Below are 25775 nucleotides of genomic sequence, written 5' to 3'. Positions count from 1 at the left end.
ATTGGACCATCTATTATTATTGGCATACAGTTTTAAAGGTGTTTTCTATAGGCAACCCTACTGCACATTCAATATTTTCACGATTTCCTATTTTCCTCGCAAACCGTTGCATACATAAAAATTGTGTACTCATTAATAATTATTTAACTGTCCAAATTCTGATATTTTTTATGAAGTTTTGTCCAAAAACTTAATTTTTTAATTTTTATTATTACATTTTCCAAAAATTTATCTCTAACACTAAATCCTTTAATACTGGCCCCATCCATATAAAATCTTCAAGGATCGACGCAGTTTCGTCCCTATAGATGATTTTCTAATTAGTAAAATTTTTTAACTCAATTATTTAGACTACAAGTAGTGTTTCAAATCATATCGAGCATCATGCGGCAATGATATGATATATTATAAATTTGAAAAATCGTACGAAAAAAACTATTGTGTGTTCAGCTATAAAAGTTACGTACAACAATGGTTAGGCCCCTCCAAAAAGTCTCCCGTAGTTGGGGTACCTTCGAACCCCCCCCCAAAAAAAAATATTTTTGAAAAACCTTTCTCGTCGTTCTACGTGTCTGAAACTCGAGATTCTAGTATTTTGGAGGATGCTGATCAAAAGTGGTGTCTTTTGTTGAGACCGTAAGAGCCGTTTTTACCCCACTTTGGGGCCTTGGAATTCCGAAATTTGAGTTTTTTAGTCGAGTGTTACTCAGCCAGGTTTCGATGTAGGCGCATAATTTCTTTACGAAAAGTTTTGTTTTAAGTTATTTTACATAAAATCTTTCGGTGGTCGGAGGGTCCTGTGCCCCCCCCCCCATGGATATTTTGAAAAATGTTTATTTTTTGTTCCACGTTTCTGAAATTCACAAGTTTGATTTTTTGTAGGTCGGTGATCAAAATCAGCGTCTTGTGTCGACACTGTAGGAGCCTTTTTTACTCCTCTTTTTGGCGTCGGAAGTTAGGATTTTGCAGTTTTTAGACTTTGTCACCACGGAACACTTAGACTTTGGGTGATTAGAGCAGTTTTTTTCTACGCATCATTTAGACATTTTTGTCAAAAATCGAATGGCACCAAAACCGAAGGAATCGGACGTTTTGTTGGGAAGTTATGATTTTCTTTTTCTTTTTTGGCACTTAGATTTTACGTATTTTCCGAATTTTTTGAACATGAGTTTTTGTTCAATCTTTTTGAAATTCGAATGCTGACTCATAAATGTCATGACGAGTCATAAAGGTTCTATGGTCAAAATGCGTAGGATCATTATTTACCCCGTAATCAAGGTGCAAAAATAGTTGAAAATCGAATTGTTTGTTTTTTCGTATACGCATACATTTCTTTATGATATACCCCCGTATAACGGTTTAACAATTTATTTTTATGAACTTTTTTTTCGTTATTACTCGTTTTAGGTTTATTTACGTTTCGACGTTTGGCAATTATGCCATCAACATAAAAAATAGTTTATTTAGAAGTAATTTTTCATAAAATCACATTGAGAATACATCTATTCAATGTTTATAGTGTTTATACCCCTCGTTTAGCATTAAGAATTTAATATGTAAGCAATTTCGTTGTATATACGAGATATAATCATTAATTTTAAAATGTATGACGCAGTCAGTCGATCATTTGATCGTAAGCCATACAATTTCTATAATAAGTTGTTTTACTCAACACTATATTTTATGATCCTTCATTAAGTAATGCTTTAATAACTATTCAGTATTTGACTCAATCAATAAATTAAATTCATCAACCAAAACTGCGGTGATATTTGATTTTCATTCCTTAAGAAGAAGCTTCTACCAAACAATTAAATAAGCGAACAAGATTTGACTGGAACGGGATATAATAGTGTTAAATATGAACAATTATTGTTCATATAGGTAATTGATGAATTTATAATTTCAATCATTAAAATTAACGGTATAAAGGCCTCGAAAATACTTATAATTAAATGTATTTTGTTGTGCATGTATAATAGTAATATGAAAAGTACCAACAACTACTAATGCTGAACAATAGGTGTAGTAAATTACAAAATTACATATTATAGTATATTAGTTTTATATTCAGAACTTGGGAACTGTAGTGATCGTCCGTTTGTGGATGAGATTAATCCTACATAGGAGAATGGGTAACGGTAAAATTTAAAGGTATCGATAGGAAATTTTATGGAGATTCCATTTACATAGTTAGTGTAACGAATTTTTTAGTAAATAAATAGATAGGTTTCAAAAAGAATAAAAAAATTAAAAAACAATACAAAATTCGCTTTATCAATTATCATATATTATATATTATGATAATGAATTATTAACCATGGTTTATAAGGTTACCACTTCGAATGCAGACAACTAATAATTGAGGTTAGGTTCAATTTTGATATTTTTTTAATTATTTTAATTTTTTTAGTATTTTTGAACTTTTATAAGTACCTAGTTTCTGTTTAATTAAATAATGTTAAGTTCACTATAGATACAGAACACAAATTTGATCAACATTTTGATGATTGTAACAATATAAGTTACAAAATAAAGTATGTACAATCATAAAATATTATATTTAATAACAGAATTAAACATTAGTTGTTAATGTTTTGTTTATATTTACTGTGAGTAGGTATGAAGAATTTTGTATAAAATGAATTCCACTGGTGATTCTGTTTCATATCTCGGCCACAAAATCTTTACTTAACACATGCGAGTGTAATCGATTCATAGATGTAAAAGCAAACAACAAACACATTCAAACCTTCATAACTCAAATCATGTAAGTTCTATAGTGTTAAAATGTATTACTTATGAAAGGTTTATTTAAAGTTATTAATATTGTTATTTTTTTCTTTTCTCATAGACATAAAGTGCATACTGCATACCTCATTCAATAATAAAGAAGAATTTAATATTCCATATTAAATGATAGAATTCGGTGTTTCCGCAGGAGTTCATTTTCTGTGGCTGGTTCAGATATTAAATATGTGATCTATTATTACTAAACATAGATTGTTGGTTTTTATTTATTGTCTTATTATACTTTTATACTATTTAAATGCAAATTTCATCTATAAAAATAAAAAAATAAAATAATGATTTTTATTGGATAATGGATATTTATATTTCTATAAATAATTATTTTGTACTCATACCTAAATTACAAACTTAAGACTTGTATTAATATATAAACTTTAGTTAAGTCATTTAATTTTATTTTTGTATAATCATGAAATACAAAATACCGAATCTGTTCACTAAAGTAAACATGTCACATCTCTTCTACTCAACAATGTATTCTTCAATTCATATATATTGACTATTTATTGTATAATTGAATGTTTTTTTTCTTGTATTTAATAACAAAAATAACTAATAAGTAACATATAAAATATATGTATTATTATATAATTTACAACCGTTTTTAATTTTACATATAATTGTTCTTGAAAAATCCACACATCTTTTGTCAATACTTATTAGAAATATACAATATTATTACAAGTTCTTTGTTACACACATTTAAACAACAAGGAGGAGACTTAGGGAGGCTTAGCACCCTCAAAATGTATTTTATTTCCCACAAATGTTTATGATTATTTAAGAATGAATAATAATTTAAGCAATAAAATGTGACATATAGAATTATTCAAAAGTAAATTGTATAAATATAAATTTGGTGATTAAAATACATTCAGTATTTTTAATATACCAAAAAAAAGTATCTAGACCTACAGATACAGTTATTAGTTTATTACTATTAAAAATTAAAATAACCAAAACAATCCTAGTTTATTGGAAAGCATAAAAGTAAGTAAATTAAATTAGGTATTTATTTGTACAGCTTCAGTTCATCTAATATTTTAGACCTATTTGCATCAATAGTTAGACATCACACAGATTCACCAATGACCTCACAAACATATTATTTTTGGTCTCTCAGGTTTTAATTGTTGTGAGTAACTTCAATGATTTCTATTATATTGTTATACGTTGGTTTATGATCCTTTTGGGTTTCATTAGAATATTTTTTATTGATATAATCTTTAAGTACAGAAATACCATATAATTTTAATATTGATGACTTTTGACTAAATACATCACTAGATGGTGTTGAACCAAATCATTCTTTAAAACTAGCTTAGGATTAAATGTATATGTAATTAATGTTATAATAATTTTTTACCTTTGTGTGGAATTGTTATGCAATATGCACAATGAAAATTTTAGAAATTAATCCTTAAATTATCATTCATTATATATCTCTACAATTTAAAGAATCATAACATCCACATTGTTGAAGCTACAGTCGTGCATGAGAGCAAAGTATGATATAACTTAGTAATTTCTGCTGAACAGGTGTCACAAGTGGTAAGTAAATATATATTCTTTCTTATTTTACTTTACTTTCATAATATTAAAATAATTTTTGTAATGGCCCACGCTGGAATTTTCCAGCAGGGCCTCATATTTATCAGATGTCTACTTACGAATACGGCCTCTAATTAAGATTTTCCCTACTTATCATTTTACTTTACTAATTTTCAATTTTCATTCGCTTTTCCTAGGTCACTTGGTGGTCCAACGACAATTTATCACAGGAGTTAAAATGTTCTACATGTAATTCCAAACCAGAATCAGTTTTTCTTTTTTCCAAAAACTCGTTATTTAAAATTTTTGGTTTTCAAAAATCGTTCGACCTAAGTACGACGTTTAAAAATCCTTAATAACGGTTTTTCGAAAAATCAAAAGCATACAACTTATGAAGCTGGTTATGGGGATCAATTTTATGTCTCACGACTTTCGTCCTATCTCTCTCGGTTTTCCCGTAAAACACTTCGTAAACGAAATATTTTTCAATTTACGAATTATACAATAATATTTGAATTTTAAAATACATAAATTTGAATTTTACAATAATTGTACAATAATTGTACAATAATATTTGAGTTTTACAATACATAAATTTGGGAATTTTTACATTTCACTGTTGGTATTTCTGCATTTTCAGTTGGACCCGATTTTTGCGTTTCTTCCATGAAAATTTCGTGATAAAAAATCTGCTTGTTATCACGGGGTCCAACTGCCCGAGCCCCCGTAATAACAGGAGCGTCTAAACACAGGAATGCACCTTATGCACTCTACGCATGCGCGTAATTTATTCTCAACTATCATTGTTAGGCTGTTATCAATACATACCAGATATGTTTGGAAAGTTAATAATTTTGAATTTTTAGTTTTACAAACATATTTTACTGAAAATATTATTGTAAGTACATACTACGTGTTGTATAAATAATATAATAATAACAATTAAAGTGTTAAAATAATTTACAGTTTGTCATTTCATTTTAGTTGTTAAAGAACATGTCAAATGTATAAAGTATAATAAAATGTATAAAATATAACACAACTTAAAATATATTTTTTTTTGTAGTAATAGTAGTATATTATTGAGATGTTCAGTTTCAACTCTAGTTGGTTAATGGTTTTGATAATTCATACTTGTCTACAATGGAAAGGTGAAACCCAACTGATCAAAAGTTTTAATTATGGTTACTTTATGTAGTTTAAGTATTTACTATTAAGATAATGTAATTTATATAGATATTAGATAATATTGAATTTTTAAGTTTAAGATGTTTGTGAATTATATTATCAGTCTTGTAAAGTATTTGAGTACACATATTTAAATACTATTTAGAAGGTATTTATACTTGAAAAATCAAATACTTTTGATAAACAAATTATTCGTCAGTTGTCACATATTTTTTATTTTTGAAAATTATTATTCTATTTGTCTATTTTATTTATATTTTCCATTTATAAATGTTGAGAACTCTTGTCCCCTATTCGTTCATTTGTGAATGTGATTATTACAAAATATAAATATACTTATATACAATAAAATTTTTTGGGAATGATTTTTTTTTATTTCTTTTTTTTATCCTCTTATTTATATTTCATTAACAACCTACTACCTAATATTAAAAAATTGTTAAGTAGTTGAATGTAACATGACAATTTTAAATTAATTATTACAACATTAATTTGGAAAGCTAACTAGTAGAAAAGTAAAAAAGGAAGTATTTATATTTATTCTTAAATATTTTTTTTTAAGTATTTGATATTTATTTTAAATGTTTTCTGAATGGATGTACTTATATCTCGGTATCTATATTTAAATACAATTTTAAAAGTATCTATTACAAGACTGTGTATTGTTAATACTCAATTAAACATTTAGTAAATGGCCTTTTGGTAATACATTTTGATAAAGTCTAGTTTATGACATGTTCAAATAGGTAATTGGGTAAAATGTAGATATAAATAAACATTATTAAAAGCCATCTCAGCATATTAGATAGTTATTGCTGTCAATGACAGATATAAAGTGTAATATTTTTTTGTTTTAACATAATATTTGCATTTAATTATTTTAAATACAATAAAGAATGGAATTTAATTGTGATATTTGCAAAAGTCAATTTTCTACTAAGTTTACACTTACAAGGCATTTGAAAAATAAACATGATTGTTCGGACCAGATATTGCCAGAGCACGCCAGCTAATTGGTAAATAATTAAATGTGATTCAGTTGCTGATGCGCCTGCGCCGTTCGCCTCAGTGGCCCAGCGCGACTACTCTTGTGGGCCAGTCTTGTATAAAGTGTCGTCACGACCACGACAACCGGTCGTCGCTTTTTATATATTTCCTTTGTCATCGGTGGCATAGCGTTTTATTATTGTGTGCGTGGCCGTTCTAAATCGTGTCTGTAACGCGGGCGATTCGTTGATGGTGGTTCTCAATTCCGTAGAAACGGTATTCGAATTACTTTCGACGTAACGGAATTGAGACGAACCCCGGACATTTCGCGGCCGAACTATTCGCCGCAGCCGTTTCGCCGCGAATAGAATCTCCTCACGATATATCATTATAAGAATTTTGCAATAACTTTGATATGTTCCTCAATTTAAATCAAGTACATTTTATTACCCCCATGGTCTCACACTTAAATTTGCGTTTGTGCATAAGCAGCCATGCGCTGCTTGTACACTCTGGAGCAGAAGACTTTTTTAGAGTGCATTTAATAGGCGTAATGTGTAATTGTTCCTAATTAATTTTTCCCACTATTTCATCTATTATTATTTATTTATTTACTATACATATTACATATAACTGTGAGGTAATTATTTTGTATTGTCGATTATACTATGTTATATAATTATATGTACCTAGGTTTATATTGGTTAATCATTACATACGCGTAAGTAAATGTTATTAGTTTAAAATTAAATTGTATTCGCTAATAATCATGTACACATTTGTGCAAGAACAACAATAACGTGCATTGTTTAGTTAATCGATAAATTAAAAAAATGTAATTTTTTTATATACCAAATACATAAATATTTATTTATCATGCAGCTATAACTATTTTGTTACCATTAAAAAAAAAATGTAATAATGATTTTTACGGATAATTTTTTATTATATTTATTCATTTTAACACAATATAGTTACTGTGTATAAATGTCGCTATTTATATCGAGTTACTTGTATTTTTCTATGTAGAAGGAGTAATTTAAAACTTTCAAGAAGCTCAATTGGAAATTATTAATGGTATTATTGGTATTAACCTTCAAAGTAAGTAAAGATTTTAATTTTAATATTTATTTTTTGTTTAACAAGGTGTTATAATTTTTAATAGATTATTATTTATATTTTGTATTTACAATTTAGATACTGACGATGCCAACAATTCAAATAGTATATTAATAATTATTTTAATAATTTTTTTTTCTGTAATATAGAGTCATTTTGTTTATCATAATTAAAGTTACCTAATTGATTAATTTACACAAATCACAGGCAGTAATCGAAGGCATCAAAAGAAATGCTTTGTTTAGTAATCTATATTCTATATATTATATCTTAAATTATTTCATAGATGTATCATATATTCAAATTTCAAATTCATCTTTATTTTTTACTTGTTTTGGGTTAATCTCAGAATACAATCACCATTGGTATGTACTATATAACTGATTTTAATTTATTAATTTATTTGCCAGAGAACGAAACTTGAATTGTGATTTTATCTAAGTTTTGTAGGTAGTCTACTTTTTTTAGATTATGAACGGAGTGATGAATGTATTGATTTTATAATGATGCATGTTTTTTTTAAATTTTTTTTTGTGTCTGTCATTACGTTTTGGAGTAGTACTAGTGTTTTGAATTTTGACTTCAGCCACTCTCTGAAAAGAAAAATGAATCTAGTTGTTACTTTGGGGGATCAAAAGTAAAAAAATTTCCAGTAATTTTTAAAAGCGTCAGGAAAAACCCTAAAAAATTAACGAAAAAACCGGAATTTTTGCACATTATCAGTTTTTGACGAAATCGATTTTTTTTGTTTTGCTATAACTCAAAAATGACTTATTGTATATTACACTTGACATTTTCACCAAATGTTTATATTAGTTATCTATTTACGATTAAATTTTCAAAATATTTTGACGTTTTTTAAGGTATTTATTGACAATTGTAATTTTTAATTTTTCTAAGTTTTTTTTTTTGAAAAGCCGATTAAGAAATCGTTGAAAAATCGTTAAAATTTAATACAATGTATATTATAAGTACTACCAATCATAGAAAAAATAAAAATAAAAAATCGTCACAATTTTTGTTTATAAGCATTTAAAGTTCAAATGTTTACGAAATATATCAAAATCGCGAAAATTTGCAAGGAATTTTGAAGTTGAAAATTCATAGAATTGTTGTTATTTTTACCTAAGGTTAAAAATACAAGGTTCTCCATAATTTTTTCTTCTAATAACTGTTATTAAAAATACCAGCGTCAATATAGAAAAAATGTTGTGACCGTATGAAATATAATTTTTTACGAAATCTCTTAAAATCACGATATATTACAATTTAAATATAGTTAAATTACCTATATAATTGCCTAAGGTAATAATATAATATATCCTAGTTTGACAAATCATCTCCGTTCAGAATCGTTTTTCTTATACAATGATACCTCGCATTGCATTCAAATTAAACACATACATTAAAATGACCTACTCACCACCTCTACAACTATGGAGTAGACCGATACCACGGACTAAGATATACTTAAGTCAGCTCTCCCACTAGCGCAACGCGATTGACGCGACGCAACTAACGAAACTGACGATTTTAATCGCGTTCATGTTTCCGTTGTTTATAAATAGTACTTCTCCCATACACGCAACGCGACTATTGTCGCGGCGACTGCGACGTAAATAATCGCGCGCGACTGAACATGTTCAGTTTCATTGCAACGGTCGTCTGCGATTTTGGTAAATATGGCCAAAAAAGACGATCCCGTTTACAACATAAAACTTGTGGAAGAAATAGAAAAACACCCTTGTCTGTACAATTATAAATTACCCGACTATTCAAAACGAGATGTAACTGAATTGGCATGGGAAAGTGTGGCAAAATCGTTAAAGGACAAAAGTATGTTTATTATTAATCATTGAATAAAATAATCTACAATAGTAATTTAATAATAATTAATAAAGTATTAAATGTAGTATAAAGCAGGTTTCCCAACCGGTGTGCCGCGAGACCCATCTGGGTGTGCCGCGAAATTTCACGACTATTAATAAACGTTTACGTACAATTTCGGTGGGTGTGCTTATCAACTATTCGACCACGAAGGGAGCTAATAATGAAGAGAAAACAGTCCCAAATTTCTCACTAAGATTAGGTTTTTATAAAAATTGTAATTTATCTTGTTCTTACATTTCAATAAATTAAATATTTAGGATAATTAATAATTATATTAATTATAATTATTATATTATTTTTTTTTCATTTTTTAAATAATTTATTTATTTAAAAAAAAAAAATTGTTTGTTTGTTTGTTTAGGCCTTCAGCGCAATAACGGACTAACCCACAAATTTACAATAATTGAGTTAATGACATTAATTGCAACTATACACCATATAATTCAATTCGTAAACAGTCTAAGCCACCCTCACTAAATATTTACTAGATGGCAGCACCTTAACCGTTTTTGAATTTTAAAGTTATAAATATTTTTAAAAGCAAGAATGGACTAAAATGGCTTAGTCCATTTTTACATCTTTTTTTATTAAATGTGGGTTAGTCCATTTGAACCACAGTACAAAGAATAATATAATAATATTATATTCTTTAAACTGTGCTTAAACTTTACGGTCTTATCAGTATAAAGTGTTAGTAAAAAATATAAAATCCGTGTGACTATTACCTAACACAGATTACATAAAAAAAAATCTAATCCGTGGCTATTAATGATTATTATATTTTTTAATGGTTATGATTATAATTAATAGCTTATATTTTTATGCGAAATCATTAAACAACAATCTAAAAAAGATAACGTATAAAATTAGCTTAAATTAAAAAGCTTTTTTTTATTTTGTTGTTATTAACAACGCATAGTGAGTTGCTGTGAAATTGATTTATTATTAGGTAGGTATAAAGTTTATGTTCATTAATTGTTTTAATTCAGCACCATGGACATTGAAAATGAACTGCAACGTGAGTAGAGTACCGTTAATGTGTTACCTATTGCATTTTCTAATGCATAATAATAATTATTATATACTAAATTACGGGAATAATTCATAGGTTTATTAGAAAGCGATGATGAGTTATCAGAGCTTGATGATTCGGGTTCAGAATATAATCCCTCTGAACAGTCTGAACTAAGCAACTTAGGTTCTTCGCCTTCGGACCAAGAATCAGGTGAAAATATTCAAGTTAAACCAAAGGGTCGAAAACGGGTAAAAAATGAAACAACGTGGAAAAGAAATATTAGAAAGGACAGGCGTTTAAAAGGTAAAGAATATAATGATATTAAAGGAAAAGTGGTACCTAAGAAACAACCAAAAGTAGGCCCTTGTCGTTGTTCTAATAAATGTCACATTAAAATAACGGAGATACGACAAATACAAATTTTTGATGAATTTTACAGTCTTGATAGTTTGAACATGCAAACATCGTATTTGTTTACAATGATTAAAGTTTGCAATAAACAACGCTCTTATACGCAAAATCCTAATAGTAGAAGACAAAAATCTCGGGTCTATTGTTTGTTAGATTGTAGTGGAAGCGAAGTAAAGGTTTGTAAAGAATTTTTCCAAAATACACTTAAAGTATCAGCTGGGCGGATTAATAGGGTACTTAAAAATAAAGGAGAAAATAGTACCCCTCCCCGTGATCGTAGAAGAAAGGGTCCATCGGCAAATAAGACATCTCCGGAAAAAATTGCTGAAGTAAAAAATTTCATAGAGAAATTTCCTGCATACGAAAGCCACTATGCCCTTCATAAATCGACAAATCGTAAATATATGGCTCCTGATTTAAATATTATCAAATTGTACACACTCTACACTGAACAAGTTACAAATCCTGTTTCAAGTTTTGTTTTTAGAAACATTTTTAATGAAGAATTTAGTTTATCTTTCCATCCACTTGTATCAGATTCTTGTAGAAAATGTGATGCATACGATATAAAAATTAAAGCAGCAGAATCTGAAGCACATAGGAATAATCTGAAACAGGAATTGGAATTACATCAAAGAAAAGCAATTAGTGCACGTACTGGTCTTCAAAGCGACACTGAATTGGCTAAAAACAACCCTGAAGACGTTACAGTTATAACATTTGATTTGATGAAAACATTACCTACTCCCTTACTATCAACCGGTATTTGTTACTATAAACGGCAGCTATGGATTGCTTCGGAATACACAACATGGGTAACGGTGACGTTTACATGTTTGTCTGGGATGAGTCAGTTGCCTCTCGGGGTCCCCAAGAAATAGGATCTTGCATTTTGTATTTCTTAAAAAAATTTGTTTCAACAGAACATTTAATTATGTACTCTGATCAGTGTGGTGACCAAAACCGCAATATTAAATTATCTCTTTTATTATGTCAATACATTGTTTCTAGTCCTGGTTAAAAATATTGATCATAAATTTTTGGTAAGTGGACATTCATACTTGCCGTGTGATCAAGACTTTGGTCTTGTTGAAAAACAAAAAAAGTTGTTTCCAAACTTTTTCATTCCAGAACACTGGAATAACGTTATTTTGGCGGCACGTAAAAAAAAACCTTTCAAAATCATTTGTATGAATAAAAGCGATTTTTTTTCGACAATAAAATTGGAAAAAAATATTACACACCGCAAAATCGATGTTGATAAATCTAAAGTTGAGTGGTTAAAGATACAATGGTTGAGATTTTCTTTCGAAATGCCTTACAAAATATTTTTCAAATATTCGAACAATGATATTGCTCAATTTAGTGAACTTAATTTAGAAAAACGAAACACCACACTAATCGCAAATTTAGATTTACTTTACCCTAATGGAAACTGTATAAATCCGCTGAAAAAGAAAGATTTGTTATGTTTACTAGATTATGTTCCACCAATTTACCACGAGTTTTATAAAAGCCTTAAGACCAATGCTCAAAATATTGATAATGAAATTCCATTAATAGATTTCTCTAGTGATGATGAATAAAAAAAAAGTTTTGGTAACTTTAATAAATTAATAATATAAATGTTTACTCATTACATTTTTTAAATATTGTATTTGTTAAATTTATGAATTTATTTATGAATATAAAGAAAAATTTTGTTTTGTTTTTTATTTTTTTTATATAAAATATTAAAACAGTATTATTAATATAAAAATTTAAAAGTTAATAAATTATAATATTATAAGGAAACATTTTGTTTTGTTTTAATTTTTTTTATAAAGTGTAGAATAAGAATTATTAATATTAACATTTATAATATGTATAATGTCTTACGGTAATGTATCATCACTCATTTCATAACTTAAAAAATATATTATCTATGAATCATATTATTCAATGGAATATAAACGGCCTACACAAACACATTACCGACATTCACCGAGCAAAAGTTCTCATCCAACCAATCGCCTTCTGTTTTCAAGAAACCAATTTAAGACCCAACACTATTTTTCCCATAAAAGGATATAATGGTTTTTACAAAAATCGTCAAACATTCCTACGTGCAAGCGGCGGAGTCGCTATTTTCGTCAATAACATCATTGAAAGCACCGAAATTCATGTCCAATCTCCACTAGAAGTCGTTGCTGTCTCTATACGTCTCAAAACTCCCCTATGCATTTGTAACATTTACTTACCGGATAGTACAAATCTATCACTCAAAGACCTTAATGATATAATTAAACAACTACCCAAACCTTTTCTTTTCCTCGGCGATTTTAATTGCCGAAACCAAAGCTGGGGATCCAATCACACCGATTCCAGAGGTAAAACGTTCGAAAAATTCCTAGCAAACGATCAAATAACATTACTTAACTCCGGGGAATACACACGCCACAATGCAGCTCACAACTCTTTTTCGGCCATTGACCTCACAATATCAAATAGTGCTTTCGCTCCCAAAACCGAATGGAAAGTCCTAACAGAATACAGTACCAGCGACCATAGCAGAAAGAGTAAGTATTTAAGTAAAAAAATTAATAACTTAAAAAGTAAAAAGTCAAATTCAATCTTCATTTTATTAATAAGAGCTGTGAATATGTAGCACTTAAAGTTTTTATTACAAATTATTGATATAATTAGTTTTCATTATGGTGATTTAATATTACTACATTCAACAGATATACAATTTAAAATTAATCGGACAATTTGGGCTACTATTAGGTAATCTACTTATAAATGTTGACAATTATAAAAATTACTAATAAGTTCTATTAAACGTAAAATATAAAATTATTAAACTACTTAATTAGAATTTAATATTTAAAATTTGAGTTTGGCTTTGATACATTTGGGTGATATGAAGAAGTATCAATTTTATTTAAATCGAATAGGTTGATCAAGAAACTGAAGAAACAATTGATGTTAATGATGTGGTTTCATTGTCTTCGAATACTTCATTATTGCCTTTGACCACCATTCCATCAGCTTCAACCACTATTTCATGTTCATCAGTTTCTTCCACTATTTCATCATCTTCGACCGGTATACTTAAACGCAAACAGTCATCTATTGCTAGTTTTTTACCAAGAAAAATGACACCTGATAGACAAAAATGTGTGGATAATGCGTTATTAAACATGATTGTAACTGATTTTCAACCATTTAAAATAGTTGAAGATACAGGATTCAAACAATTTGTAAATTTATTAAATCCAAATTATTGTTTACCAACTCGACAAGCGATTTCAAAGACTTTAATTCCTCTTGAGTATCAGAAATGTGTTTCTAAAGTGGAAGATCTCATAACAAATGAAGCAGACAATGTGTGCCTAACGACTGACTGTTGGACATCTAGATGCAATGAGAGTTATATAGCAGTTACGGCTCATTTTGTAAATAAAGATTTTATACTCAAATCATTACTTATAGAATGTAGTGAATTTTCCGAAAGGCACACTGCTGTAAATTTAAGTGATGAAATTCGAAGCATTATAACTAAATGGAAGTTGGAAGCTAAAGTTGTTTTAGTAGTTTCAGATAATGCAAGCAATATGAAGAACGCTATACATACATTACATTTAAGACATTTGGGCTGTTTCGCTCACACTATTAATCTAGTTGTTGAAGAGAGTCTTAAATGTGAATCTGATTTGATTAATAAAGTTAAGACTATAGTCACACACTTTAGAAAAAGTACTATAGCCCATAAAATTTTGGAAAAAAATCAAATTAATAGTGGTATTAATGAACCTAGAAAATTAATTTAAGCAGTGAGTACTCGCTGGAATAGTGTGTATTATATGTTGGAAAGAATTGTTTCACTAGAAAAGCCAGTACGGGCATCACTTGGTTTACTTGAGAATCCTCCAAGTAGTCTCACCACCATTGAATGGACAATAGTTAAGGAACTATGTATTGTCTTAAAACCATTTGAATCGGCAACAAAAGTAGTTAGTGGTGAAAATTATATGACGGCATCCATGATTTTGCCCATAGTCAATGGTTTGTTTGAAGTATGTCATAAAATGAAAAGCAAAACTTTTGATCCTAGGATTCATGAAGTTATTAAAAAATGTCTAAGTGCAATGGCCAATAAAAATAGCTGGGGTAACATTTGCCATAGCAAAACACTGGCTAAATGTACTTTTTTGGATCCACGTTTTAAGGATTTGCTATTTCCATCAAATTCCAGCTTGTCTGAAAATACTAAAAATGAAATTGTTGATGATGTTACAAATATTATTAAAAAAATTAAATCAAACAATATAGAAGACAGTACCCATAGCGTTGAACATCAACATTCTGTTGCAACTGAAGCTGATGAATTTTCCATTTGGGGTACTTTAAATGTGCATGCAAGTCAATCAAGACCAACCAATACATCACAAGGGCAATATTGGAGGTTCAAAATTATCTTGATGATGCTTTAGTGCCTAGATCAAAAGATCCATTAGAATGGTGGAGGCAAAATTATTATAACTTTCCACATTTATCCATTTTGGTAAGAAGAATGTTTTGTTGCCAAGCAACTTCTGTACCATGTGAAAGAGTTTTTTCTAAAACAGGATTATTAATAAATGATCGACGTTCTAACTTAAAACCAGAAAAAGTTAAGCAAATTAAATTTTTAAACAAAAATTCTTTAATTGTATAGTTTTGTATCAAACTTTTTTATTATTATATTATTATAACTATTAATTATTATTATTATTATTATTATTACTATTGTTAATATTATTATTATTTATAATACACGTCATATAATTAAATATGTTAAGAGAGAAATATAATATACATACATCAAGTTTAAATAACCTAATTGTTTTTTTGTAACAGTGATTTGAGGTAGGTAGTTATCGTCATTTTCACTGATTCACTTTAAGTACATAAGATTTTTTCGACACCCTATTTTGTTTGAAATTATTTACAGTGATAAATATGTTTCAAGCGAGCGTATGACTTAGGAACTTAATTATTGATTTTAAAAACTGATGTTTTTAAAACTAACAAAGAAACAGTAATCACAGATGACAGCAGAAAACTATATGAGAAGTATTTTAAAAAACCACACTACTTTTAGTATTTACTATTTAGTAGGTAGTATACTACTATACATATTACATACTACTTAATATTATTATATTATAGACAATTTAATTAATTAAAATTAAAGAAAAGATTTGAATACACACTACATAGTAGGTAATCATTCGTAATATAATTAGGTCTTACGTTAATAGCTGTAGTAAATAACAATAAACATAATTTTAAAATTATATGGTTGATGTACTCACATCTAGTGTGTCTTCAATGTCCGATATTTTTACTCGTGTAACAGCTTGCACGCTCAAAATAAAATACAATTCTTCTTTGAAAATCTTGTACGTCTTAATTATCGTATTAAAGCGTACGATATTAGTTAATACTATTAATAGTTTTGTTATTGTACATCGTACGACGTACAATGTACATTAGCCTTAATTAACGTACATGTACGATTCAACTTTCAAATTCAAACCGTACGTCTGGCTACTATTTTGTGTGATCCGCGCCTTGACTGTTAGGTGATAAGAAACTATACACAATATGCTTGTATTTTTCACTGTTTAACAAGTTAAACAGTTAAACAGTTTCACAGTTTTACAGTTTAACCGTGATAACAGATAACGACAGTGTGATCAGATTACTGCTATTTTTTGTGTTAGTAGCAGACACTGTTACTGCTACATGGCAAGTCGCAGTGACCATGAACATATATATTGTTAAGGACTGGCTACTGCTAGACTAGTGTGATTCGCTTATTGTCGCCAGTTCATTAATAATCCGCTTGGAGCGCTACACATGCGTTCGACCGTGAGGTATTTGTAAATACCTATAACTCCGCCGTATACTCATAATATTAAAATTGAATACAATAAAAATTATAAATTACTGTAAAATGTACTAATAATTATTATACTTTTCATATACAGGGTGTTATTTTTACACCTCAAATGGAACAAAAAAAGTCCGTGTCCTTGTGTTAATAGGAAAACATAAACAATATCATAGTTATTATATATTATACAGATAGTATATTAATATAATAATAATATTATAATAAAAACATACACAAAATACAACTATTGTTTTTTATATATTTTACAATTGTTATGTTAATGTGAATTTTGCTATCTTCTTTTTGTTCATATTTTCTTTTTGTGCTTCAGAATTATAGCTTCGCGAAAACTGTCGCATTCTCATATTTATATAATATTTGATAGTAAAAGCTATTACTTCTTCACTATGTTGAAAACAAGGAAAATAGAGAGTATCTTCTAACAGTTTGGTGAGTATTAGCTCTAAAACGTCTGCCATTTCACAATACTTGGAAAACAACTGTTCAATTTTGCATATAAAATTAAAAAAATTAATATTTGGGTGTATTAATCCTCCTTTGGACTTTAAGTTAACTAGCCGTGCAACCGGTTCATATGAACACAAATTAATATTTTGTTTAATTGCAGATTGACATGTAACACATTTAAAATAGCGTAAAATTTGTTTACACAAATACCCTGACACCCTGTGACATAATATATTACACAATCGATTACAGGAGCTACAAAATAATTATGATCACTGGGTTTTATTATATCATCTAAACTCCAGTCATCATGTTGAATTGCAAAGTCCAGTTTTTCACGGATTGAATGTAATAATGGTTTGTTTTTTTCCGGGTTATAATAAATTGTTTTGATACTATCAAGTGAGATTAAATGTTGAGAAGGTTTATTATTCTCTATGGTGCAGTTTTCTGATTTGGGAGGTTTCAATACACTGTAAACGGATAACATTTTGTATAATTGTAAAAAGGTTAGAGTAGCTGGATGGTCATTTGCACCTCCTGCTTGGCGAATTGTACCAAAAAAACGCTAAATAGGTAAAAATATAAACTTTAATAATGGTCATAATTTAGTATATTATATTTTTTTTACTTCCACTTCATCTTGATTAATTTTTCCAGTAAGAATGTATCGTATACCATATTTTTCTTTTAAGTAAGTGCAAAGTTCTAAAGTGGAAGTCAAAGTTACTCTTAGCCCTTCTGCAGTATTATTGGTAAGAAAGTGTTTTGAATTTATTTTATTATCAATAACACGCTGTTCCCATTCATTCAACCACTCAAGAGTATTTTGTAAAATCTGCAAAATAACAACAAAATAGTTAAATTCTATTGAATAAAAATATTTTAAGCATTTTAGCTAGTGCAAATCAACACCAAACACCAATTTAAATTAATAATTTGCTAAGATTGTATAAGCTGTCAAGCAAGCAAACTGCATATAGTCAAATTAATTATACCTATGGTTGTATAGAATAATTATTGCTTATTTAATAATCAAGCAATTAGTTGTCACCAGAGTAAACTAATTATAAGCAAAAAGCCATTATTAGAGGAAAATATGCTCCGAAACAATACAATTATTATTAAAATTATATTAATTTTGCTTACACATTTTGTATGGTTTAAGGTAGATCCGATTCACTGATGGCTGATTTAAAATAAAAATTAAATACGTAGTTAAATGGGCATATATTTTACAAATTTTTTAAATGTTTAATGGTAACTTAAAACATTAAATATCAATGCAAATTGACACAGATATCACTGTTAAAGTTTTTTTTGTATATTTAAGATTATTTCATTGGTCATTCAATATTTAGATTATTTAAAATATTATAACTGATTTATTTTTATTTAAAAATTATTGATATTAATTTATTAAAAATGTACCTGAAAAAAAATATTTTTTGAATCATTCACGGTAAATGTATCACCAATTATTATCATTTTGAAAAAAAAAAATATAAATTATTTTACTTTATAATCATCACTATTTGGCGACACTCCTTCATTCTTTAGCTTTCGATTTAATGCATCAAACGCTGCATTCATTTTCAAGCAAAAATTTTCAGTTGCCATAGAATCGCTTAACTGAGGACTATAAGAGCGATAAAACTCAAGGCTCTTTGCCATTGAGTTACTAAGAATCTATAACATAAAATAATCATTAATAATTAAAAGAATAAATGTCTATAAAAATAAAATAAAGAATAATAATGCTACCTGTACAGCAAGACGAACACGCATTTTTACAGAACTGTTTAAAACTAAATGAGATGCAAATAATTTAGGACAAACTTTTAAATTCCCAGGATTCAGTTTATCCAAATTGTAAACATTTACAAAATGATCCCATTTCACTGGTGGTTCATTTTCATGAATCTAAAAATTTGAATTCTAGTTACTTTTTAATATATTTTGTTCTCTTTATCTGACATTGAACATTATTAAAAATGTGAATCTATAGTTTTTAACTTTAATTTTAAAAAAACATGGGTTTCAAAATTCAATTTGAAATATTCTCATTATTACATATACTCAGTTTACTTTATTGTTTGAAATTAAAAATCTATTTAGATATTGGTAGGAATACATTAAATTACATTTTTAATAACCAACATAGACCAGCCAGAGAGATTAAACTATTATCATTTTTAACTTTTAAGTATTGCAATATATAGTTATACAAACTTAATATTAAAATATATCAACAAAACAACAAACCTTGAGCTCTTTATTATTATAGAGCCTATTTCTGATATTCTTAAATAAATGTGGTGTATCAGAGAACACATATATTTTTCGTTTTTCATCTGTTGGGTGCTCAAACCAATTTTTAACTTTATTAATATTTCCACATATTCCCATTTCGCTCCAAAATTTTCGATTTGGGGCTGCCCCATCACATACAATTCCATGGATAAACGCTCCTGCTTTTTCGAGTACTGTGATAGCTTTTATTACTAACTGAGTTAGTACTACACCTTTAGTCGGTCCCTTTGATGCAAAAATACCAACTGGTTGGGCATAATTATCTTCTAATGGTATGAACATAAATACTAATCCATGATTTGCTTTATCACTGAAAGTTTTTCCTTTCTCACCTTCTTCACCAAAATCGACTAGACCTGTAAGGTATTCAATAATATGAGAAAATACCAATTTTATACTTCTGTGTTCCATTGTTTACCTGTGTATGTAAGATTAGCTGAGTTAACTGCAATACTCTCGCGAGTGGAAATCTCATCAAACACGAGCAAACCATGACGTTGAAATTCTTCTTTTTGTGCCATATAAAGAGAAAACATCTGTAGAAATTTTGGATCAAACCCACATTGTGTATCAATAGATGATAGGTACCTTTAACATGATTTTAATTTATACAAATATTTAAACAAGTAATATTATTGTATTACCGTCTTATGGTCCTTACACAAGGTAATGGCATAATGTCATTATTTCTAATAAAATTATAGCCACATGGTGAACGCATATGAAATAGTAAACATAAAAGAATCCAATCTTCGGAATATCTGCGACCTTTTAAATTGAGGACTTGTGATGCGGACAAAATTTCATGTAATGCAACCCGTTGATTAGTAGGTATCTTATTAGTTGTTAGCCTGTCTTCAAGACTCATTGAGGTCAGTTTTGACATTTCACCTTGCATGTTAAATAATTTATTTTTTAGCTTTTTATTGAGTATTACAGCTCTATATTTCCTTTGCAATGTTAATTTGTGATTTTTACGAAGTTGTTGTACTTTGGGACTAGATAAAATATGAATTCTCTTTGGAGTAGTATTATTTTTTTGTAAACGGAGCCTTTTGCGCATAATAGTCCGTATAGCTTTGTTACAATATTTACAGTTATTATTTTGGTTCAAGATGAGTGGACACATGATATGTCTAAGATTACCAGCTGGATCTGTAAATGTTGTTTTAGAATGTAGAAGTTGTTCTTTTAATTTATATCCTTTACAAATGACACTAGTATCAAATTTTTTTTAAATATCTTCTAAGTCTTTAGTACAATTTATTCTATTTAATCCAAAAAGGTCATTATTAACTGATATATTCATAACAAAACATTGAACATTTAAATTTATTCCTAAGCATACTCTTTTATATAAAATAGGAGTCGGAATATAATTTTCTGTATTTGCTGTTTCTTCTGTTATAACAATAAAAAAAGAAAACATTATCAACTTTCCAGGAATGTCATGCCTGCTCCATCCATTTGGAAAAACAATGCTATTTATATTTTCTTGAAGTTTAGAGAATGAGAAAATCCCTACTGAATCATTAATAGAATCAGTAATAGCAATTTCTATAGATGGTTTAGAATTGAATGGACAATCCATTTTTGGGTCTTTTTTTTTGTCAGTTTTCATTTTTTTAGGTGAGCTATTTCTAACTAATGGTAATTTTCTTCGTTTTACAGAGTTGGATAGGTATTTTGGACAGTTTGGAAATATTGACGGTATAGCTCCTTCTTTTAATTTCGGAATTTTATATACAGCCTGTTGAAAAATGATAATTATTAATTTCTAATATAATACGTTTATTTATTAATTATTATAAGTACTAGCTGGTGCCTAATGGTAACAATTATAATGATGTAAACATGTTTGGTGTTTTAGAATAACAAGGAAATACAATTGCTATACATTTCATATGTTTACTTAATGCAATTGAATTTTTATTTGTTTTAATTAGATTGTGCTTATAAGTAAATATTAAATTAGCCAATAGGTAGGTACCTATTTATATCTAATAGATATAGAAAACATACCTCAGCTAAAATTGCCCCATTTTTGTTAGTCATTATTCGTTTCCTTAAAATTTCTTCTTCGTGGAAATGCCGTTCACAAACCACCTGGCGAGGTTTTATTAAAAAGTCTTTCCTCGGAATTGCTTTTGTCCATTCTCGTAGTTTAATATCATCCTTAGGAACTGTGAAAAAATGATATTTTTCTTTACAAGAATCATAACCGGAATTACAACCGGGGGCAATACAGCGATGTCCTGGCATTTTTGACGCGGAATAAATTAACTTAATCAACACTATAAAATTTATTCTAATTTCGAAGGAGACAAATGTACTATTTTAAATTTTAATGGTAAATCCGTATTCCGTAACGGGTGGTGAACTTGAAAATTAAGGCGAACAGAGCGTCGCGCTCCAAGCGGATTATATCAACAACGGCGACAATAACATCATCATAATTTTATACAGTCGGTATACACAAGTGCATGGCCGTGGCAGTGACTGCTACTTTTTAACATCACTAGTATAAAATCATCTATCGTAATGTTGAAGTTTTTCAACATATGATTAAAATATTTTTTTTTTCAATTGAAGTAGAATATTTTTTGTATAATAATTTATTGTTGATAAATTTTTTTTTTATTTTTAATAAAAAAATTAAATCAGTAAAAATTTCACCCATTATTAATAATTGAAAAAATGTAAAAGGAAAAACAGGAATATCAATGATGAATATTGTTTTATATTTTCCTATAATTTAATTATTGTTTTCGTAAGTCTTAATAGGTATAAGTACAGGTAATATATAGGTAAATTTGTTAAAAAAAAATAATTTTAAATACATACGATTCAATTAAAATCTGAAATATTATAAAATATTTGACTCTCATGCACAATATGTACAAACATATTTTGTTACATATACAATAAGCAAACATAATTAAACACAAAAGAACCAGATAAACTTAAAATCATAACGTAATATTAGTTGGTAGATATAGATATAGATAGATATACCTATAAATTATAGATATTATAATAGTTATTGTCACTTTTGATTTCTATCATTTTAAAATGATAAAAACATGACAAAACAATAATTAAAATAATCTTTATAATATCGAAATAATTATGTAAGGAAAAAAACAAAATTTTAAATATATTGACTAATTATTAATTCACAAAAATCATGATTTAAATTTCTAAAACTTATATTTAACAAATATACAGATATACACTTAAAAATAAAATATATATAGAATATAATATGTATTCTTAAAAAATATATATAACTATACTTGCCTACATAGTGTGAATAAATTTAAATTTACATGAAATATAATTTTATTTTAAATTATTAAGGTGTATTATTATGTTTGAACCATGGGCTTAGGATAATAACCTAAATTTATATTTTCTAAAGCTGATTTTTTTTTTTTTATACAAAATTTTATACTTAAGTATAATAATATAACAGCTATTATCGTAATCAAATATTTATTTGTATATACAAATTCATAGGTTTTTTCTAATGTAAGTGAATTTAATAATTTTTCTTGTTGATCTAATTTTGCGTTTATTTTATCGAAAGACTCTTTATCAAATTTTTAATTTCATCTAAATGAATGGGTTTCGGATATAGTCGATTAACTGCAATATTACAGCACGAATCATTTAAAAGGCTTAACTCTAAAGGTTGTGTTACAAATGACGATTCTAATATTTGTTCTGTTATTATAACGCCCTGTCGTTTGAGCAAGACAACCAGCTTTCAGGAATAATTTACCAGAACTTTTTAATGTTAGCCTATGAATAAAAGATCGTTTATTACAAATTATCGTGATTATAGTAGGCTTTACACATACAAAGTACCAATTATTTTTGAAATATGATGGGTACCATAACTCTTTTTTTAAATTCAGTGATATAAGTATCACATTGGGTAGGTTTGGCTATAGAATTTTTTAATATTTCTGTTACACAAGTGGGATCAGTAACACTATTGTGTATGATTTCATTAAAACCACAAACAAAAGTGTTAGCAACTTTTACACAGTTATTGATATTTGACCAAATAAAATAATTTGTCACCAAATCGTCTGTTATTAAGTACATTGGATTTTCAGTCATATGTATAAATTGTCCTAATTCATTGATTGGAATATATATCGGTAGAATATAATATAATTTGAAAATGTCGATGATACATAATGGAATTTTTATTGAAAATTTTAGTCTATCGTTCATTGGGTGAAGGTCTATGTGTAATATTTTGTATATTTCTTGTATATTATCTTCATTAAATTTTATAGGGAATTGTAAATTTTCCGGCAGGATATTTTCCATTCGTTTTATTTCCGACAAAAACTGATCTGGTGTAATTATAAAAACATCCAATTTATTCGTTTGAACGTTTGAAATTATTCTTTGTAACCTCGTTACAAATATATCTAATTCACTAATATTATTTTCAATCAGGGATATTAATCTTAGAATAATAATTTGTTTATTTTCGTCTGCTAATTCAATACTCATGGTGTTAATAGTGTTTTCAATTTTTTTCATATTTTTATCAAATAATAATTTATTGTCATTAAATGTTGTTATGGTTTCATTAAAATTTGTTATTGTGCTCCTTAAAATAGAAACTTGGTCTTCATTTTACAAATACAGCTCTATATTGAAGTGTAGTACACCGACGTAAGACGTTCAAACGTTTGTTATTGGTATCAATAAAGAACACGAGAATTGCGTGATTTATAATATTACTGTTTTATTGAATTTAACACTAATTAATTGTATATTTGCACACTAATAATTATAAGATATTCTGAGAGGCATTGATTAAAAACTATAAGAGGTTCTTCTAAGACTATTAAAAAGATGCTTTGCTGAACAACACGGCTGTTGCTCACACTCTAGACCAGACTCGACTACTGACCACCAACAGGGCCCGTCGTCACGGTCTCTCCGAGGCTCTTAGGAAGTGCTGATCTAGCCCTTTTTGGTCACGTAGACCATCGTGGGAATCTAAGTGTTCTCACACATTTACTATATTTACTATATTGATTATTATTATTTTATTTTATTTTATTTGAATTAGAAGTAATAAAGGTATAAATACGAATCAAGCTATATTGTATTACAGTTTTTACGATCTATATTTTAGTGTATATACAAATGCTAGCAGTAACTTAATTTAAAAAATAGAAGGTGGGTACGCGGCGCGCGGTTATCAAGAAAATAGTACATCGCGACATATAAGTATTCAGAAGAACGTTCATATAATAATAGACGAAGAGCTCACAACACGAATTCAACGTCATTTTCATTAAAAGTTTTGATATTCTTATTTATTTCACTAAGCATTTCTATATTTGAATCTTGAAGTCTGGTGGTGTTATGTTGGTGCGTGAGGGTGCAGTGCTTAATTACACCCCACTTAAATTGCACTCAAGTTACGTTATGACCATTAGGTTTGTGATTTAAACCAAATGATAATACATTTTATCAACATAAATTATTTGCATAGACGGACCAAAATAGTTGGTGCTTTCGTGAAACCAGACCAAGTTAAACTTAAAAAAAAGTGCTCGTAACTTACGTCATTTTTATTAAGATCAAACCCGGAACTAAAATAAAGTAATCAACGTGTAGATCAAGAATATAAAACGACAGACTGAATATTTTGGTGTTTTATACTTACCAGAACGCATTAAAACATTATTTAAACATTAGGTAGGTATATAAATAACATATTTTAATACATATTAACTAAAAATTATATTTTGTATTCGAATATATAAAAGAAAGTGTTAAAAATTATTTTAATTTACATCATTAATCCTTGTGTTTTTAGAAGTGATTTTGTTGCCAATTATTAATCAGATTCGTCACCACTAGTATCACTTGCTTCATTTTCTGAAAAAAAAATTATGAATTTTGTAAAATTAATTATAGTTTTTTTTATTATGGGGATCTGAATGTATTGTACTCACCGTTATCACTAATGTTTTCTTCTTCGAAACTATTTCTTATAATGACATCTTCAACAAATGCTGGGTATTTGTCCCTTGAACCACAGTGGAATGTACGAATTGT

At 28.0% G+C, this 25775-nt stretch overlaps 3 protein-coding genes, 1 long non-coding RNA gene and 1 pseudogene across 4 annotated transcripts; 2 read left to right on the top strand and 3 right to left on the bottom strand.

Annotated features, from left to right (window-relative positions):
• Positions 1–2385: 2385 nt before the first annotated feature.
• Positions 2386–3091, top strand: LOC132926425 (uncharacterized). Its single transcript, XR_009661439.1, has 3 exons — positions 2386–2537; positions 2621–2770; positions 2855–3091. It is a non-coding gene; the product is annotated as an uncharacterized LOC132926425 (long non-coding RNA).
• Positions 3092–14154: 11063 nt separating this feature from the next.
• Positions 14155–14784, top strand: LOC132925986 (zinc finger BED domain-containing protein 6-like). Its single transcript, XM_060990340.1, has one exon. It carries the CDS (start codon positions 14155–14157, stop codon positions 14782–14784), a length of 630 nt encoding a protein of 209 aa, XP_060846323.1.
• A 2383-nt stretch (positions 14785–17167) lies between these two features.
• LOC132924041 (uncharacterized) lies at positions 17168–17916 on the bottom strand. Its single transcript, XM_060988105.1, is given in 2 exon segments — positions 17168–17581; positions 17584–17916. Coding segments are annotated over 2 exon segments (684 nt in total). The 5' UTR covers positions 17854–17916.
• Positions 17917–19668: 1752 nt separating this feature from the next.
• Positions 19669–22162, bottom strand: LOC132926765 (uncharacterized; annotated as a pseudogene).
• Positions 22163–23250: 1088 nt separating this feature from the next.
• Positions 23251–25390, bottom strand: LOC132925985 (uncharacterized). Its single transcript, XM_060990339.1, is given in 4 exon segments — positions 23251–23422; positions 23424–23587; positions 23589–24328; positions 25381–25390. Coding segments are annotated over 4 exon segments (1086 nt in total).
• Between the last annotated feature and the right edge of the window lie 385 nt (positions 25391–25775).

Source organism: Rhopalosiphum padi, chromosome 3 (assembly GCF_020882245.1).
Source record: "Rhopalosiphum padi isolate XX-2018 chromosome 3, ASM2088224v1, whole genome shotgun sequence".
NCBI classification, from domain to species: Eukaryota; Metazoa; Arthropoda; class Insecta; order Hemiptera; family Aphididae; genus Rhopalosiphum; species Rhopalosiphum padi.
This window is presented reverse-complemented; position numbering and strand designations above follow the sequence as displayed.